Below are 20,970 nucleotides of genomic sequence, written 5' to 3'. Positions count from 1 at the left end.
GGGTCAGCAGGGAGGGCGCTGGCCTCGCATCCCGACACCCCGAAGGGTCCTCTAATCCCCAGGGAGGGAGTCCTGGGCGCCACCGGGAAAAAGTCTAAACACATGAAAAAATTAAAAATTTTATTTTCACTTTTGTTTGTTCAGTTATTATCCTTGTTTCTGGAACTTTCAGAACGACCTTCGCGCTTCCAATTCGTTTTTCTCCTCGACCACGTGCTTCCTCTACCCACGCACCCTTTGGGGGGGTCTGGGGGACTTTGCCAAGGGGTTACTCCGGGCTCTGGGCTCACTCCAGGCCGTGATGGGACGCTGTGGGGGGCCGGGATCGAACCCGGGCGGCCGCGTTCCCCCCTTACACATCTTTCTAAATAAATTCTCCTTAGTATCAACGACCCTGTTTCCCCCGAAATCAATTCATAAACCTCTTGGCGGGAGCGCTCGGTGCGTCCTGGGTGAGGGGCCGCCACCCCGGGCCACTGCCACGGAGCGACCCCGCCGCCCACAAGGCGGAGCCCGCGGAGGTTCTGGCGCTCAGAGCGACCACCAGGACTGGCAACGGTGAAACCGACCGCCCGGGACCCCCCTGCCTCCCCTGGGTGCCCCCTCACCCGCTCCTCACCTTCCTCAACCACGAGACCCGCAGGCACTTCCGCACAGACCGCCAAGGCCAGTGGATAAAAGTCGCGGCTTTTGTGACGTCACCCGCACGTTCACCCAGAGCCTTAAAGGGCCAGGCTTCGAATATTCCTGACCAGGTACTTGCCTGCTCAGGAAGGTTCATTTTTCCTCGTTTCCGGGATAGGATCAGGTGATCCAGACATCTGGGAGTCGCCAGGTTTGGGACAGATGGGAGAGTGATGAGCTGAACAAATAACATGTCAAGCAGAGAGTCTTTGTATTTAAGAAGCAAATAAAATTCACAAAAATACTTTGCAAACAGCCGCAAGACCATCTCTCTGAGTCCCGATGTTCATTTATTTATTCATTTACAACCCTCAGCCACATGCTAGGACCAGGCCCCCAGGATTCCTCCTGGCAGGTGCCTATGAAAAAGACTGGCTTCAACAGGGTCCCTCACCATTGGGGGCTGATGAGTGGCTGCTGAAAGTGATCTCGCAGTTTTACATACACATGTCTACACAGAAAGCTGCAGGACAGGGCCCGGCACAACCCCTGGTTGAGAAGTTTGGGATGGTCAAGACTTCTGCCATCAGCATGTGCGGCATCCTCAAGACCCACAGCCCCCCATGTTGATCTCCACCCAAGGCCATGTTGCTCCATCACAGAGCTGGAGGTGAAGATGCCCCAAGGATAATGAACTCACACTCGAGACCCCTGTGCCATGCTAAATCCCCCCAGTGCAACCAGCAAAGCCTCATATCCTCCTAAAGCCTCTGGAGCAAGGCATATCCCAGGAACCCACTGGATATGGATGGGGGGAGTAAAAAAACAACCACAAAAGTGCCCCAAGAGCTGGCACAATCTCGTTGGTCACATTATAGGCACTGGAGGTGAGAGGTACTCGTGTTCTGCCACTAATTGGCCTTCAGTGCCCCCCTTCGACTGAAGTATCACTTGTCCTTTAAACGTGTGCCTGGAGGAGGCCTGATCCACTGGACATCAGTAGGAATAAAGGTGCACATGGAAGACTCCCGTCTGTGACATCATCCATTTCACCAAGGAGAGTTAACATGCCAGGTTCCAAGTCCAGACAGACCATTATGGCAGCCCAGGTGAATCAGTGGAAGGGGGATGAGCTTGAATCAAAAAGAGGAGAGGCAAGTGCTGGAGGGGCTGGTCACAGAGCTCAGGGCAGCAAGTTAAGGTGGAGTCCCTTGGTGCTGTACTGGTCAAACATAGAACCAATGCACCCCAAAACATCCATCAACAAAACAAAAGCAAGGTTGATTCAATGTAAAATAGACAAGTAGATTGTGAATGGCTCCTGGGACAATGAGTTTCTCTGGGAAGTCATTAATCAAGATGGGTGCAGTGTTTCTGAAGCCAGCCCTGAAGATGCAGAGGAACTGGCCTAGCAGCAAACCAGAGAGCTGGAGAGACACTGGACAGAAGCAAAGGCTGTATAGAACGTCAGAGAACACTGTACAGTGAAAAATCTACCCCTTGAAAACACACTATATAAGAACCTACAAGGAAACCCCAGGATGCAGCTCTAGAAACACGTTTTCAACCAAGAGTATGGGGAAAGAGGTTAGTACTGTGACTTAATGCTTGTGTTAAACATGGTTTTTCCAAGTTCCATTCCTGGCATCCAAAACAACACAAACTCCTAAGAACTGCCAAGTATGCCATGAATTACAGAAAACATGTTTCAGCAAATAAATCCATGTATGGACCTACCCTAAGAACGGAGGTACATAGGAGCTAATGGGCACCAAAGTGTACTAGATCATTTTGTAGACTTGGTCTTTTGAACAAACCAAAAAGAGTTTTAATCATTCTGGTGGCTAGTAGGGTTGAGATTTTAGACTTGCAAACACAAAGTTTTGTCATCTTATTTCCTAATATAACTGAAATGAGAAGAGTAAAATCCAGGAATGTGACCACCCTTTATAGTTAGTCATCACAGCTGATGTTATTGCCTGCTGAGATGGTTGTTTGGGCATTCTGCCAGATTCCCACCATTTGTAAAATATTTTGATCAAGGGGCCTGTTCCATCCTTTCATAGAACCATCAGAAATCTTTCTGTGCACAGTCAAGTCCATTTCAACTATCTCTAATCCACCCTATTACAGAATAATGACAGGGCCATTATCCTAAACTTTTCAGAAATATTTATCCTCAATGTTAAGTGAAATCTAATAAAAATCTGAATACAAAGAGTGCAGAGCTGATACAGCAGGAACACACTTGATTGCACAAGACTGATTGGGATTCAAAGTCCTGCTTCCCATAAGGACACCTATGTCCTCCCTCTCAGGTATGGATGAGCTCAGACCCAAGAGTACGGCCTAAGCAAATCAGGTGTGACTCCTCATAACATAACAGAGGAAGGCCTGAAGTGTGGAGGTTTGCCTCTTTTTTAATTCCAAAGGATTCACTGCAACATCCTGGTTGATCTCTATCATAAATCCCGCCAACCGGGGTCTCTGCCTCAAACCAGAGTCCAAGAAAAAATAAAACACTGGCCTGGAGTGATAGCACAGCGTGTAGGACGTCTGCGTTGCTCACAGTCAGCCCAGGTTAGATTTCCAGCATTCCATAGGGTCCCCCAAGATCAGCCAGGAGTAGTCCCTGAATGCAGAGCCAGGAGTAACCCTTGTGCATCTCTGGGTTTGACCAAAAAAAATAAAAGAAGACAAAAAGAGCGACAGTGATCACTGTGATCGAGGGGTGGTTTTTGTACCTATTTACTTAGTTCCTATTTAATCTGTTTTCACCTGGATTCCATCAGCAAGATCCATTATTTACAGGGAAAAGAGCAATAGCACAGCCGGTAGGGTGTATTCCTTGCATGTGGCCGACCCAGGTTCAATTCACAGCATCTCATATGGTCCCCCGAGCACAGCCAGGAGTGATTCCTGAGTGCAAAGCCATGAATAACCCCTGATCATCTCCGGGTGTGACCACCCCCCAAAAAAAGGAGAAAAAAAGGACCCAATATTTACAGGTTAACATACACATCAAGTCCAAGTGTTGGACACTGTCATAGGAAGTAGTAATCATTACTATTACTATGATAGCACAGCGGTAGGGCGTTTGCCTTGCACGCAGCCAACATGGCCGACCCGAGTTCGATTCCTCCACCCCTCTCAGAGAGCCCAACAAGCTACCGAGAGTATCTCGCCCGCACGGCAGAGCCTGGCAAGCCACCCATGATGTATTCAATATGCCAAACACAGTAACAACAAAATCTCCAATGGAGATGTTACTGGGCCCACTCGAGCAAATCGATGAACAACGGGAGGGCCTTTTACTTTTACTTATATAAGGTAACTCAGTAGGTTAATTCAGGTTCACCAGGAACTCAGGCCTTAGTAGGCATATGAAAATACACAGTGGCAAGAATTCTTAAGAGTGTACAGAATGGGAAGATCTTTGTGTTTTCCTGAATTGCAATCATCAGCAATTCCCTTTCCCTCATAGTACTGAAGTCACCAGTTTAATTTGAACTTGAGAACTGTAACATAAATAATGAACTAGGAGTGTATATTTAAGACATCAAAATGTTGAAGCAGAGTGTTTACCATGGGATCCCCCATGTACCACACTTCCAGAGTAATTCCTGAGTGCATATTCAGGAGAATCCCCTGAGCATAATTAAGGTGGGACACAAAAAATGAAAAAAATGGTCAAATGGCAAGCCCTGAGGACCGCAGAGATAATGGAGGAATTCTGTATCGCACCCAAGGCCTGGGGGAGATTGAATGATGCATTCAAGGTAAATTGAAATTCAGATTTTAGGGACTGCGGGGCGTTTGTCTTGCAGGGGATGACTGGATATGATCTGTTTCCCTACCAGGCCCACCTGGAGTGATCCTGCCTGTGGAGCCAGAAGTAACTCCTGGGCATTTCTTGTTGTGCCTTACCCCCACCGCTACAAAAAAGTACTTGTTTCATGTATTGAACAGAAAGTGCTATGTCAGGGGAATCAGGTTTATAAATGACAGTTGTGAGCGATTTCAGTGATCTCTGTGATCAAGGCTTTCTCTGCCTGTAGATGGTTTTTCTGGGATAACCTCCACTATCACATGGTCCCCTGGTACCACAGGGAGTAATCAGCTACCTGTTCAGCACTGGGAGCCTTAGGATTTGCATCTTTGGGGAGGGAGACACAGTCAGCAGTGCTCAGGGCTTATTTATTCCTGCCTTTGCACTCAGGAGTCACTCCTCTGGGGCCAGTGTTGAGGGCTCCTAACATCCTAAAGTCCAGCACCTCCTAATGGTTTGGACGGAATTGATGTAGGTATGCAGGCAGATAGGGAAGGACCCCCCTCCCAAGGCAAAGGCAGTAAATTTCCTGGGAATAGCTCTGAAGTTGTGAAGCCCAACTTTGCAGAAAATAGGAACTAAGGCCTGATCACATCCTCACCTATGGCCAGCAACAGACCCAGAGAAGCTCCTGCAGAAACAAAAGGCTAGGAAATGAATTTCAAAGAAGATCATCACCACTCCCAACCTGCCTAGGCAACTTCCTTAGCAATGGGACTTTGACCTTGGTAAAAGCCTAGATTGGATTCCCATCTGTTCCAGGGAGACTGCTCATTGGGTTTCCCAGACATTTGCGGGAGCAGGGCAAGTGGGGGGTCCCCGAATGTGGGAACCACAGTTGAACTCCAGAAGGATGTGCCCCCCCCACAGCTTCCGACCCCCTCCCCCAAATCATATAATCAGATCAGGAGGTATGGACCAGGTGGGGTGGGGTGGGGGTTGGGGGATGACCCCAGACCTCAATGGTGCTGCTTCATTCTCGAGGAGTTCATGTGCCAAGAGGAGTCTCCTCTGGTGGATTCAACTCTCATACAGCCGCAATGGGCTGGAGGGGATGAGAGAGGCCAGCATCTTCCAGCCCTGCCCGCGTCTGACTGGGACATGGGTCAGAGAATAAACTTGGGATCTGTGTCCGGGTGTGCCTGCTGCCTGGGGCTCGCCCCACTCACTCTATGTGTGGAAGGATACCCAGTGAGCAGTGATCCACAGGCAGTTACCCGAGAGAGAAGAGGGTGACCTAGGAGAGGCTTGCCTTCCCGCAGTACGATGTGTCCAACCAACTCAGTTCTAAAGGTCGCCAGAACCCACGTCCACATATCACAGCACCCCGCATTGCTGAGCGTTCCATCTTCCGTCCTGAGTTTTGAGGTTCCTACACACATGACAAGGCCCTTGTCTTCTGTTCTCCGTGGAGGAGGGTGGCAGAGGCCAGATTCAACTCCAGCATCTCCAGATGTCTGGGGGGAAGGTAACAGCCATCAGAGAAACTAGGGTGTGTTAAGAACAATTTTAATTAACACAGTAATAATGGGCCTAAGACTGGGCAATCTCCTTCCCTGGAAAATCTAAATGCATCACTTCTGCCAAGGATATTTTTTTTCTTTTTGGGTAACATCCGGCAACGCTCATGGGTTACTCCAGGCTCTGCACTCAGAAATTACTCCTGGTGGTACTTGGGGGACAATATGGGATGCCGAAGATTGGACACCAGTTGGCTGTATGCAACACAAACATCCTACCAGCTACACTGTAGCTCTGGCTCCGAGGGTTTTTTGGGGGTGGGGGTGGGGGATAATGTTTTGGTGTGTGCCCACAGGGTTCTGGGAAACATTGAGTACCTGGGATTGAACCTGGTCGGTTACAAGCAGGGTGAGATTATTTTGTCGTTGTTCTGTTCACTCTGAACAAGAAAAGTTATGAGCCCTCTTTGCTCTGTCAGTGGCCCAGCTCTTTGGAAAGGTTTCCAGTTATAACCAACCACACGTGCCATCACCCCATGTTCTGAGGATGCCCCAACCCTCTTCTACAAAGAAAGGGGGTTAGGGATACAGCAAGATACAGTTCAAAACCCACCAAGTTAGGGTGGGGGAATCTGCCATCACGGGACTGAGGCTGTTTTGGTTTGATTTGGTTTGTTCATGGTTTGGGGCCCAACACCAGCAATGCTCACGGTTACTCCTGGCCTGCACTCAGGAATCACTTCGACATGATGGTAGCTATATGGAGAGCCAAAGAAAGAATCTTCTTGGGGGTCGAGTGGGTTGCTCCCGCTTTGTCTCTGCATCATGAGGGGTGCAGAGGATTGAACTGACGTGGAAAGTGCAAGGCAAAATCATTTATTTTCATTTTTGTTCTCTTCACTGAGCTAGAAACCTGCTGAAGCCACTTTGCTATGTCTGTGACCAAGCCATTGAGAAATATTTCCTGTTATGGGCAACCCACACCCCAGCACCCCACATTCTGAGGGAGCCCAAACCTCTACTACAAGGAAGAGGCAGCAAGGATACAGCAAGATACAGTTCAGAAACTCCCACGATGGGGTGAGGGAATCCCCCAATAATGGACTTGGGCTGTTTTGGTTGTATTAGGTTTGTTCATGGTTTGGGGGACACAAATTCAGCAACGGCAGCGGTTCTCCTGATGTTGCATTCAGGAATCACTCCGGCATGACGGTGGGGCTGTATGGAGAGCCAGAGAAAGTACTGGGGCCTGTGACTGCAAGCCAAGAGCACTAACCGCTCTGCTCCCGCTGCAGCGACCCAAGCAGCTTGCTTGATCCTTAATGACCTAACATTGAAGGAAAGAAATGGGCTGGAAATCTAAAGCATGGCAAAGATGGGCTGCAGCAGTTCTGGCGATAAACCACGAGATGGCGCTGTGGGCGTTTCTGTCCCTCTCTGGGGTCGTTTCTTTGTTATTCATTTTTATATTAGTGAATCACCATGAGGTACAGTTGTAGACTTACAAATTTTTGTGCTTGGGTTTCAGCTATACAATTATCGAGTACCCGTCCCTCCACCACCACTGATCCAAGTTAGTCCCTCTCCTTCCATACCCCCCATCCCACCCTGCCTCTGTGGCAGTGCATTACTTTTTGTTCTCTCTCTCCTTTTGGGGGCTGTGGTTTGCAAATGAGGAATTGAGTGGCAATCATGTTCGGTCTATAGTTAACTTTCAGCATGCATCTCCCATCCTGGGAGGATCCTCCCAGCACCCTTTATTTGGTGCTCCCTTCTCTATCTGAGCTGCCTTTTTCCATAGCGTGTGCGGCTGGCCTCGATGCGATGGAGTAAACCTCCTGGCACTTGTTTCGGCTATTCTTGGGTGTTACTCTGAAAGAAAGGGACAGACATAGAAAGATCGCTTTCGTCTGGGGAACATAAAGTAACAAAACGTGCTCGTTTCTCTAAGAATTTTCCACCCTTGGCTTTGCTTCAGTGTTCAGTATGGTGTAATAAAGGATCAAGCAAGCCTCTTTCACAGGTGCAGCAGGAGGAAGGAAAGCCTGTGGTGGCTTGTCTTTCACTTGAGTAGTCTGGGCTTGATTCCAGCCTTCAGATCTTTTTGGGGTGGATAGCTAAATCGCCTTGGGGGTCGAGTGGGTAGCCCTAGCTTTGTCTCTAAACCTGGATGGGTGCAGAGAATTGAACTGAGCCTTTAATGAGCAAGGCAAGGTTATTTTCTCACATTAATTGTCCTTTTCTCTCTGTACAAGAAAGGTTCTGAATGCACCTTGTGATGCCTGTGACCGAGCCCTTTGAATGTTTCCTGTTATGGGCAACCTACATCCCATCACCCCACATTATGAGGGTACTCTGTCTTCTACACCGTTGTGGGGAATGGAAGAATATACAGTTCTGACACCCTCAAGTCGGGGTGATGGAATTCACCATCAAGGAACTGAAGCTCTGTGTTTTACTTTTCTTCCTTGTTTGTTCCTTTATGGTTGTGGACACACCCGGATATACTCAGGGCCTTCTCCTGCCTCTGCACTCAGTAATCACTATGGACATGACTAAAGAACCATAGGAGGAATCTATGACTATACGCGGGTCCTATGGATGCAAGGCAAAAGCCCTATCTGCTCTGCTCCCGTTGCAGTGGCCCTAGGTGCGTTCTCGATCCTTAATGACCCCATACTTAACATTTAAGCAAAGAGAAGGGCTGAAAATCTTAAACGTGGAAAAATTTGGACCACGGAAGTTATGCTGAAACGCCATGAGATGGATCTGTGAGCGATTCCGTCCCTCTCCAGGCCCATTTCTCTAAGAATTTTCCAACCTTAGGTTTGCTTCTGTGTTAAGTATGGGGTAATTAAAGATGAAGCATGGAGCTTCAAAGGGGCAGTGGTCGTAGAGCCTTGAGCGTGCGAGTCTCTCACGTGGGTGACCAGCATTCTATTCTCGCCTTCAGATCTTGTGGGATACATGGCTGAATCACCTGGGGGGTTGAGTGGGCTGCTCCATCTTTGCCTCTCGACCAAGAGGGGTGCAGAGGATTAACCCTGACGTGGACAGAGCAAGGCAAACCTGCAAGGCTGGAGCCATAGCACAGCGGGTAGGGCTTTTGCCTTGCATGCGGCCAACATGTCCACCTGCGTTCAATTCCTCCACCATCTTGGCAAGTTAACAAGAGTATCTTGCCCACATGGCAGAGCCTGACAAACTACCCGTGATGCATTCAATATGCCAAACACAGTAACAAGTGTCACAATGTTATTGGACCCACTTGAGCAAATCGATGAACAATGACTGTGACACTCTGAGCTAAAAAACATCTGAAGCCACTTTGTTATGTCTGTGACGAAACCATTTAGAAATATTTCCTGCTATGGGCAACCCACACCTCATCACCCTTCGTTCTGAGGGTACTCAACCCTCTTCTACAAGGAATACGCAGCATGGATACAGCAAGATACAGCTCAGAAACACCCACGTTGGGGTGAGCTAATCCTTCAATAAGGGGCTGAGGCTGTTTTGGTTTTATTTGGTTTGTTCATGGTTTGGGGGCCACAAATCCAGCAAGGCGCAGAGGTTCTCCTGGCTCTGCACTCAGGAAGCACTCAAGCATGATCGTAGGCTGTATGGAGAGCCAAAGAGTGTGAGAGCTTTCTTTCACTTGGGTAACCTGGGTTCTATTCCAAACTTCATGACTTGTGGAGTACATAACTGGTACATAACTGGACTCACTATAAACAGTGCTCCTCGCCCACAGTTCAGAGGCTTCTCCTCTGGGGCAGTTTATGTCCATGGACTGAGCAGAACAGTCTCTGAGTAGCTTGTCCCAGGGGAGCGCTCCTTTGCAGCATAGACGCTCACTTCCTACTGGTACCCAACAGAAGACATCCCACCTGTCTTGGCATCCTCATGGGGCTGAAGGCATAACTGCTCGCTCTAGATGTTGTCACAGTGTGCATGACCAGAAGAATTCCACCTGGGCTCTTGCTCCCCGAAGAAAAGCAGAGAAGGATTCCAATTACAGTGCTGTGCCTGATAGTCTTCTCATCAAAAAAATTCTAGACCTGCAGGTTGGTTTCTAACATTTACCCGACTCGGTTGCAATTCTGACACGTGGATGGATTTTCCAGGCAACGACCTGACGTTTCAGGAAGATGGACAAGCAAAATAGACCAATAGCAGGTCACACAGCTGTGTAATTGTTTTCCAACCCAAAGAACAGACACAGTAAGTGGAAATAACTCCCTCTGCAGAAAATTGAAGCACCAGTTTAGAGGGAAAATAAAAGGGGAATGAGACTGGGTTTTGTACTACCTTAGAGTGGAGCTTAGTGGGATAGTTTAGTGGGATACACGTGCGAAGGCAATGACGCATCCCCACATAGCCAAGACAGACCTTTGAAAATATCTCACATGAAGCAAATTGCTCGCGAGGATCAATGAAGTTTTCTGTTATCTTGTTCTATTTACTTAGGTGGGGAGAGGGTCACACCAGCATTGCTCAGGGATTCCTGCTGCTGGAACTCTTGGGGCTGAGAGAGATAACTACGAAAAAAACAGTGTTTTTTTGAACAATGTTGCAATTATTCGCCAACGTGGCTTGGTACATGCTTCAGGCAACCACAAGTGAACGTCCGAGCTGGCAAAGCAATGCAGAGAAGACATCAAGGATGACCTCAAAGACAGGAGAACAGCAATGATTGTAGATGTGGCAGAAGCCGGGAAAAGCATTCGTAATGCCCGGCTGTCCTTCACCAACTACAAGACCAAGATGACTGCCCTCCGCCATCCTGATGGATGGGAAGGAATGGCAGGGAAGATAGATGGTCAGCAACTACACGACCTCCACTTTGCTGATGACATCATTCTAATAACACCAAACATCAGCCAAGAAACACAAATGCTGACCTACTTCGACCGTGAGAGTAGAAAGGTCAGACTACAGCTGAATCTTACGAAGACAATGTTTATGAGAAACGGCCTCGTTCCTGATGCTCCATTCGCTTTCAATGGAACCACCATCTCCAAATGCAACAGTTATATATACCGAGTTCGTGAAATCAACATGATGACTTTCCTGGCACCTGAGTTGTGCAGGAGGAAGAAAGCGGCTTGGAATGCCTTCAAGAGCGTTGAAGAAATAACTAAGAGGACAAAGAACCTCCGGGTATGAGCACATTTATTCAATTCCACTGTTCTTCCTGCATTAACATATGACTCAGAACAAAAACAGGATGAGAATGCTACTCGGGTTTCTCAAAGAGGAATCAAAAGAGCTATGCTTGGAATATCACACATCACTCAAATGAGAGATAGAATCCGGAGTTCTGATCTCTGCCAACGGTCAAGAATCAGGGACGCTCTCTCATCTGCCAAGGCATCAAAAATCAGATGGACTGGACACGTAATGGGGTTTACAGACAACCACTGGCCTAGACCCATTACTGATTGGATTCCACGGGACGTCAAAAGATCGCGTGGACACCCACCTACAAGATGGTCAGACTTCTTCGTCAAGACCCTGAATAATCGGTTTGAGGATCTGCATGTTCCTAGAATGAACAGATGCCATTGGGCTACACTAGCACGCAGCAGGCATGCATGGAGATGTTACTGGCACCCACTCCAATAAATTGATGAATAAAGGGGTATCAAGGAATATATTTTTTTTAGGTTTTAGAATTACTGCTTTTATGCTGCAACATGGTTAGAACTTGAAGATACCGTCTTGAGTGAAGTTAGCCAGAAAAAGAAACAAAAACAGGATAATGTTCACTCATCTGTGGAATACCGAACACTGGATGAGGAAATGTACTGTAAAGGGGCTGCTTCAATCACCCCTGATTCCAGTGTTTAGAGAGAAAATGAACAAAGAAGGAAAGGAATTTGGGGTGGAAGAGAACCAGACGTTTACAGGGATCAGGGATTCATTTATGCCAGTGACATGAGTGAGGGGTGTAGCCATTTACCCAAAACACAGATGCAACATAACTGAAAACAAGAGATCTAAGCTGTAATCATGAAACCTAGTCATGTGTTTGTCCAGATGACAGGCGGGGGTAGAGTGGGGACTGGGGTGGGGAGGGAATACGGGAACACGGGTGGAGGGAAGCTGATACAGGGACTGGTGTTCGGTTATTGTACGCCTAAAACAAATATCAATAACTTCGAAAATACTGGCACTTTAATGAAAACTTTAAAAAACAATACAATAAAATACAGTTCCAGATTTCAGCACCCACTGAGGTTAAAGACTCTCTAGTCCCAGTATTAGGCTCTGATGTTTTTCCTGTCATGCTGAGACCATAGATGTGGTTGTGTGGATGGAGCCGGACCCCACCTTTCAAGTCGCATGCTCGGTCCACTGAGCACTGCAATGGCATAATAGTTTCAACAAGAGAATCTTACAGCACACTTGTATGCAATACCCCTGTTCTCTAAAGAAATTGCTGTAATGCCACAATCTGAACCTGTGATTTGAGTTCTGAAATCAAACAAAATGTACAATGAGAATTAGTCCAATGTTAAATGGAATGCAGTCGAATGACCAAACAGGTGGAGGACATCTCCATAGTTCTCACAGTCCAAGCAAGCCTACAGAAAGGGAAAATCTGCGGGAAGTGTTGCTGGGAGGAGCTCGGCAATCACCCAAAAACCTTTTGGGTTTTGTTTTTAATCAGATCCAGCGATGCTGGGGATACCATAGGGGATGGTGGACATCGAAGGTAGGCGGCATCTGTAAGGCGAGCACCCTCCGTGATGCATTGCTGTTCTGGTCCTAATTAGTTTCATTATGGGCTCACAGTCACAATTTAACATACACACAATAAAACAATTTTTGGTGGGTACAAGCGTACAGCAGGTAGGCATTTGCCTTGCATGAGGCTGACAGGGGTTGATCCTTGAACACTGTCAAAATCAACTTACGAGAACCACCAGGAATAACTTCTGAGCATCCCCAGGCCCCAAAACAAAACTAAATTTCTTCCCATATTCAAAAAACCATGGCAATGATCCAAAGGCAAAGATATGCATGGTGTCACATTGACTGAGCGGAGTCCAGAAAGGGCACCCGACCCTTTAGGTGTACAGTCAAGCTAGTTATACAGCCGGGAACACAAGGATTACTTGACATACCTGAGAGATAAGGAAGAATGACAACAACGTGAAGAAAGCAAAGCACAGTATCTATCCGAAATGAACAGCTCCGGGGAGAAGACACCGCTACCCCATGCCACACCTCCACATCACATGTTCTAGGGATGAGAAGGGGATACTCAATGTCCAATGAGCAACTCAAAGAGGTTGTGGATTGGAGGACTCCTGGGTTGGCCACGTGCAAGGCAAGCATCCTACTTGCCCTAATATCGCTCTGGCCATTTCTAAATAAATGGGAGAAAATGGGGAAAAAATGGGAGAGCAATTACGAAGCTTCCACATTTAATTCTCGGTCATACAATGAAACACCAGTCCCTTAACTGTGCCCATTTCCCACCACTAAAAACCCAAATATACCGCCATTTCACAGCCTACCCCTACCTTTGGGGCAGATAATTTCCACATTCTTCTCTCTACTTTGATTACATTCAATATTTTGACACGAGACCCACCATTATTATTTGGGATTTTACCCCAGCACTCAGATCTGGCAAAAACGCAACAGCAGATAATTCTTTTTCGATTCCTGGTTATAAATAACATATGATTTTGGAATTCTGAAATTTTAATAACTAAATCTGCAGGGATTTATGCCAAAACCTGCTGGGTTCCAAGATTTGTTCCTGAGTCTCTGGGAATATGGCCATTAAACAGCTTTACCATGAGCCAGAGAGGCGGTTCGTGGGAATGACATACGCCCATGTTGGGGTTGGGAGGAACTGGCCGGCTCCACCCCATCCTGAGATGCCCCACGTATCTTCCTGAGGGTGGGTCCAAACCTGACTTTCCAAAGGCCTTTGGAGGATAGACGCCACCGAGTCGCCAAGTGGGAGCATTTGTTGGGATAGGACCAATTCCCCCTGGGGTGGACCGGGGACAGTAACCTACTGCAGGGTCCAGACACATTTCTGCTAAAAAGCGCTGGGTTTTGAGATTTTTCTCTGAATCTCTGGGATAATAGCCATTAGGCACCTTGATCATGAGCCACAGAGGTCAATCATAGGTGCCAGACAACTCGGGGTTTTGTTGGGGTGGGGAGAAAAGGGCCGGCTTCACCACCATGCAGTTAGTCCCTGCAAGTCTACTCAAAGCAGTCCCAAACCTAATCGTCCAGAAGCCATAAGAGATGGCGGCCACTGAGCCGTAAGGCACGAAACCTATTGCCACCTGAAATACCCAGCCTCAGTAACCTCCTGTGGGAACCAGACACATTTCTGCTGCAAGCCGTTGGGTTCCGAGATTTGTTACTGAGACTCTGGGATCATGGCCAAGAGATCAAGAGCCAGAGAGTTTGTACATGGGCAGCAACTCGGGGTCTGTCACATTGAGGTGGGGAGGAAAGGGCAGAGTCCACCCCAATCCCATGAGGCCCTGCATGTCTTGTCACTGCAGGCCTAAACCTGTCTGTCCAATGGCCTCTGGAAGATGGTGGCCACCGAGCCACCAAGTGGGATCAGGTGGAGATACACACCCTTTCCCCCTTGTGGTGGTCTGTCACTGGTAGCTCATTGCGGGAACCGGGAGCATCTCTGCAAAAAGCTTCTGGGTTCCGAGATTTGTCTCTGAGTCTCTGAGATCATAGCCTTTAAGCAGTTTGATCAGGAAGCAGAGACCTTGCCTCCAATTATATAGCTGACCCGGAAATGGTTTGTTGGTGTGTCACGCACATACCTAACTTTTGTCTGTTTACTTTCTTGGAAGACTTTGCGCAAAGTTTTTGTTGTCTGGCCAAAGGCACAGCATCAATTTCGGAGTATCTGGAAGTCTGATGGTGCCATCAGGAAGCTGATGCACTCGCCTTACAGCATAGATTGACCTGCTGGTGGTAGCAACAGGCTGAGAGTAGAAATACTATATATGGAAAAAAACACCAATGGTGTGGTTGGACTGACTATAAAGCAAGTAGGATGCTTGCCTTGCTAGTAAAGGTAAAGGTAAAGGTAAAGGTAAAGGTAAAGGTAAAGGTAAAGGCCCTCCTGTTGTTCGTCCATTTGCTCTAGCCTGCCTTGCTGATCCAGGTCAAACCTGCCCATCCCATAGGAACCCAGAAACACCACAGAATAATTCCTGAGCTACAGAACCAGAAGTAACCTTGAGCATCAAAGAATCGCTTCCAAATCCTCTGAACAAAAAAGCTATTAAAATTAATCCAAAGAGGAGCTGAAGTGATAGCAGAGCGGGTAGGGTGTTTGACTTGCACGTGACCAACCCAGGTTCCAATTCCAGTAACAATATGGACCCCTGAGCTTTACCAGGAGTAATTCCTGAGTGCATAAGCCAGGAGCAACCCCATGTGCAATGCTGGGTGTGACCCGAAAAGCAAAAAAAAAAAAGTAATCCAAAGAGTAAATTTTCAGAGGCAAATACCTCTCACTTTTCCAAACCCAAGCACAGAAGCCAATGAAAATGACTGACCGCAAAAGTGTCCCTTTCCTTTGTGGGCTGCCCGTGAACATATCTGGAGTTATGATAAGTGTTATGTCTAGTCCAAAGGCTCTAAACAGGGTCCTGCAGAGTCTCGAATAGGGAGGAATGAGATGGTCAAGACCCCCACTCTCTTCAATCTCCTCACACCAAGGCCTGAAATCCATGTTCCCACCCTCCAGTGCCATCTTGAACCTGGATGCAATCGTGGCTGCACGGGACCTCAGGATAACGCACCCTCACCCATGACACCTGAGTCACAGAACAGCTACCAATGCACCCCTTAAAAGCTCCACATCCCCTAAAGCCTGGATGTCCGGAACAAGTAAAAAAAGTGTGAAAGTGCCCTACAAGCTGGCGTGACCTGCCATTCAAGTTCCCAAACAGGGATTTCCAGGGGGCTCAAGCATGCCAAAACCTAACACAGGAAAGACTGAAGAATGGAGGTTTTCCTCTTTTTCCATTTTCAAAGTATTTAATGCTACATCTTGGTTGATTTCTGCCATAACTCCCGCTAACCAGCCCCTCTGGGCCAAGCCAGAAGCATAGCAAACTATAACAGAGTAGTGAGCCATGACAGCTCTGAGCTGGGAAATTTTTCTGTACCTGTTTATTCAGTCATCTTCCTCCTTATTTTCATCACCAGGACCCATTATTTACAAGTTAACACACAAGCAATTCCAAGCACTAGAACACTGGCATAGGTGCAGCCCAGGTGAAAATCAGCAGGTACCTTTCAATGACATGAGGAGAAGCCTGTTCCAAACAGGCAGGCTTACTTCCCTCTTAACTGCACTTTTTTAACACCCTTGACCATAGTGTCCAAAGGAAACTTGCTTGACTGACTTGTTCTGTTCTGTCCTTAGAGACTGTTATTAAGGGATAAAATCATTCAGTATGAACTTTTATGTTTATTAAGGTGTGAGGGTTACATGAAGCCCTTCCCACATTACCGACATATATGCAGTTTGTCTCCAGAATGAATTCTCACATAAAGAGTTAGAGAATAGCACCAAATGAAGGCCTTCCCACAAGTCTGACACTGATAAGGTTTCCCGCAACTGTGAATTTTCCTCTACTTAGAAAGGATTCAGAATGGCAGAAGGGCTTCCCACATTCCTCGCATATATAAGGTTTTTCTCTGGCACGAATGCTCCTATGTACACTAAATCTGAGGCTTCTCATAAGGCCTTTCCACATTTATTACAAGTATATGGTTCCTCTCCAGTGTTTATTCTCCTATGTACATTAAGTATTGAGGCCATATATAGGCCTTTCCACATTCCTTACATATACAGTTTCTCTCCAGTGTGAATTTTCCTATGTATACTAATATTTGAGGCTGTAGCAAAGGCTTTCCCACATTCGTTACATATATATGGTTTCTCTCCACTATACGAATTCTCCTATGTACAGTCAATTGTTAAGATGGAGTAAAGGTCTTTCCACACTCCAGACATGTCTAAGGCTTCTCTCCAGTATGAATTCTCATGTGTAGAGTAAGGGAAGAGAACCGTGTGAATTCCTTCCCACATGTGTGACACTGAGGAGGTTTCTCTCTGAGATGAATTTTCATATGTGTAGTAAGTCTTGATGCTCCAGCAAAGGTCTTCTCACATTCTGTACATATATATGGTTTCTCTCCAGTGTGAATTCTCCTATGTACAGTAAGTTTTGAGGCTCTAGCAAAGGCCTTCCCACATTCCTTACATATATATGGTTTCTCCCCAGTGTGAATTTTCCTATGTTCCCTAAGAGTTGAGGCTACAGCAAAGGCCTTCCCACATTCCTTACATATATGCGGTTTCTCACCAGTGTGAATTCTCCTATGTACACTAAGTCTTGAGGCTACAGCAAAGGCCTTCCCACATTCCTTACATATACATGGTTTCTCTCCAGTGTGAATTTTCCTATGTTCACTAAATGTTGAGGCCCAAGCAAAGGCCTTTCTACACTCCTTACATATATATGGTCCTTCTCCAGTGTGAATGTTCCTATGTTTACTAAGTCTTGAGGTTGTAGCAAAGGCCTTCCCACATTCCTTACATATATACAGTTTCTCTCGAGTGTGAATTCCCCTATATACACTAAGCCTTGAGGCTACAACAAAGGCCTTTCCACATTCCTTACATATATATGGTTTCACTCCCGTGTGAATGTTCCTATGTTTACTAAGTCTTGAGGCTGTAGCAAAGGCCTTCCCACATTCCTTACATATATACGGTTTCTCTCCAGTGTGAATTCTACTATGTACACTAAGGCTTGAGGCTTCAATAAAGGCCTTCCCACATTCCTTACATATATATGGTTTCTCTCCAGTGTGAATTCTTCTATGTACAGTAAGTTTTGAGGCTGTAACAAAGGCCTTCCCACATTCCTTACATATATGCGGTTTCTCTCCAGTGTGACTTCTCCTATGTACAGTAAGTTTTGAGGCTGTAACAAAGGCCTTCCCACATTCCTTACATATATGCGGTTTCTCTCCAGTGTGAATTCTCCTATGTATACTGAGGCCTGAGGAATGAGTAAAGGTCTTTCCATACTCCTTACATTTATACGGTTTCTCTCCAGTGTGAATTCTCCTATGTATACTGAGGCCTGAGGATTGAGTAAAGGCATTACCACACTCCTGACATATATAAGGCTTCTCTCCACTATGAGTTTTCATATGTCTCTTAAGACTAGACATGTGAATAAAGGTCTTCCCACATGTCTGACATTCATGAGTTTTCTCTCCTGTATGAATTCTCCTATGCATAATAAGATGTGATGAGTGATCGAAGGCCTTCCCACATGCTTCACATGCAACAGGTTTCGCTCCTGAATTTATAATCATATGGTCATGATGGAGTAACCCTTGACTCACACTTTGTCCTTTGGACTGACTTTTCTGGGGATTCTGTCGACTGTGGTTTTCTAAGGGAACACCACAGTGCTGACAACATGGGGGGGCTCCCCTGCATTCCTTACACGTAGATGGGTTCTGCACACGGTGACTGTGGTTGAGGGTATGTTGCTGTGAGGGACTCACTATAAACAGTGCTCCTCTCCCTAGCAGCTTCTGCACTGGGGGATTTTGTGCCTGTGAACTGAGAATAACACACTGCAAGGAACTTTTTCCAGGAGAGGGCTTCTTCTGAGTGAGGTAGCTCTCACCATTCTGATCACCCTCAGAAGACATCCCGCCTGTCTCGGAGTCCTCATGGGGCTGAGGGCAGGATTGCTCACTGGAGACATTGTCATACAGTGCAGGATCAGAGACATTCCACTCGGGGTGGCAGCTTTCCTGTAGAACAACAGAGGATTCTAATTATTGACTTATTCACTGAGTCTTTCTGTCAAAAAACTGAGCCCTTCAGATGTGGTTTCACACATATGCACCACACAAATGCAATTACCGACATATGTATTGTCTTACTATAGAATAACATCATGTTACTGTAAGTTGGACGCACAAAATTGATGGATGCAGAGTCAGTAAATGTTGTGACTTCCCCCCTTTAAATTAATGAAGTAATACAACTGGAAACAATTCTTTCTATAGAAAACGGACGCATCCATTTCAACAGAAAATGAAATACAACCTAATTTGGGTTTTGTTAAAGCTTAGTGTGGAACCTGTGATGCAGGGGTGAAGACAACGCTGCATCGTCACACAGCTGAGACAGACCACGTGGCCATTGCAAAGCTCTCACCACAGTGATGCCTTTCAGGATCAATGACATTCTTTGTTCTTTCTGTTTTGTAGTTTCTATTTATTGGGGGTTTTATGGGTGGAGGGGCACACAATGCAGTGTCTAGGATCAGCTCTGTGGGTCTATGGTATCTATAAGGCATGCTGGGTAAGGACCATCTATCCCTGTGCAAAGCAAGTATATTTCTCACTGCACCATCTCTTGGGCATACAAATTAGCTTTCTAAACAACTACCACTGTCAAGCAAATCAAAACTCACAGTATTTTTCTACATGGTTGATTTCAGCACCTAATAAAGCTAAGGGTCCTCTACTCCAAGCATCAGGCTTTGGAATTCCTCACTGCCATTCCTAGCCCTCCACTTTATCAATCACATACTTGGTCCACTCCTGCTGGCATAATAATATTTATTCTCAATTAGCGAATCTTACCAACTCACTCGTACTTGCTGACCCCATTCCCAAATCAAAGTGCTCTAATGCCAAATCCTGAAGTCGCGGTTTCAGTTCTAAAACTGAACAAAACATAAGTCAAGCACTTGTCCAAAAATGTAGCAAATTGATGCCATGTATTTAAGAGTACATCTCTGTGGTTCTCAAAGTACAAAGACCCCACACTAAAGAAAAGATTTGAATAGTGGAAAACTGTGAGGATCTTGGCAATTCTACACTAGGGTTTGTTTTTGTTTTTGAGCAGACCTGGTAATGTTTGGGGAAAAAGGATATTGAACAAATTATTGAACAGGTCATCTTCAGGCACTGCAAGGCACTCGCTGCTGTACTATCATTAAGAGCCAAACTAGCTCTGTTATGGTCTTACTTATTCGAAAGCCATGGAAGCACATTACAGGATCATTCTGTGACTGATAGTCCAGGGGAATGAAGAGCAGCGTGAGTGCGGCACAGACACAACGATGCAGGAGACCAAGGCCCCGGTCTCAGCAGCGTGTTTCATACACGCTCAGGGCACCCATACACTGCACAGGGCCTGAGCGAGGAAGGGTCCTCAAACACTCACCTGCACACACGCCTCTCCTCCCCGACCTCAGGGCTCCTCCTTCCAGCCAGGAGATCACCGCGGGCTTCCTCCCAGAGTGCCCTGCCCCGACAGAGACAGAGGCATGGATAAATGACATGGAAAAGGTGACAGGTAAATCCCCATGTTTTCCTGATATAACTGGGCAAATATCTGAAAGGCATGAACAGAATGTCCATTTCCAAAATGCCACATATTTCTAGTTATTCAAGAGGTAAGACCCAAGAAAATACCACAAATACTCTAGACATGGCCATGTATATGGCCGACAGGGGTTTGATGAGCACAGTATGTTGTTGGTTTTTGTCTTGTTTGGGGTCTCCCCTGGCAATGCTCCGTGGTGATTCCTGACTCTCTATTCAGAAATCACTGCCTGTGGAGCTCAGAGATGACATGGCATGCCGGGTATTTAACCCACATGCACTGCTTGCAAGAAAATCACTTTCCTCCGTGTACTATCTCTCTAGGCCCAGCAACATATGGAGTTTCCTGAGCCCCTCATAAAATTGTCACGGATTTCAGTAAAACTACGTGCATAATAAATCTGGAAATGGCCAAGGGTGGCCAGAGACCCTTATTTTTTAAGCTGAAAAATATATCCAGAAAGAGCAGCAGGAGTTTCTCACGGCCAACCCAGTTGTGATACCCGATATCACCTAGGGTCCCTCATGCCAGCCAGGAGAGATCTCTGAGTGCAGAGTCCAGGAGCAAACCTTAAGTCCTGCTGAAGTCTCACAAGAACCATTAGA

The 20,970-nt window shown here is 46.6% G+C and overlaps 1 protein-coding gene across 1 annotated transcript in view; it reads right to left on the bottom strand.

Moving 5' to 3' along the window:
- Positions 1 to 17,820, bottom strand: part of LOC130022195 (zinc finger protein 345-like) — a gene marked incomplete at its 5' end in the record, with an annotated part of 70,401 nt that extends 52,581 nt beyond the window's left edge. Inside the window, one exon of the mRNA XM_056112954.1 lies at positions 17,109 to 17,820. Within this exon, the coding sequence (XP_055968929.1) occupies positions 17,109 to 17,820 (712 nt within the window). The remainder of the gene's footprint in view (positions 1 to 17,108) is intronic.
- Between the last annotated feature and the right edge of the window lie 3,150 nt (positions 17,821 to 20,970).

The sequence above is a fragment of the Sorex fumeus genome, unplaced genomic scaffold, assembly GCF_029834395.1.
Source record: "Sorex fumeus unplaced genomic scaffold, SorFum_2.1 ptg000019l, whole genome shotgun sequence".
NCBI lineage: Eukaryota > Metazoa > Chordata > Mammalia > Eulipotyphla > Soricidae > Sorex > Sorex fumeus.
The sequence above is the reverse complement of the archived record's forward strand: the minus strand, read 5'-3'. Positions and strand labels throughout refer to the sequence as shown.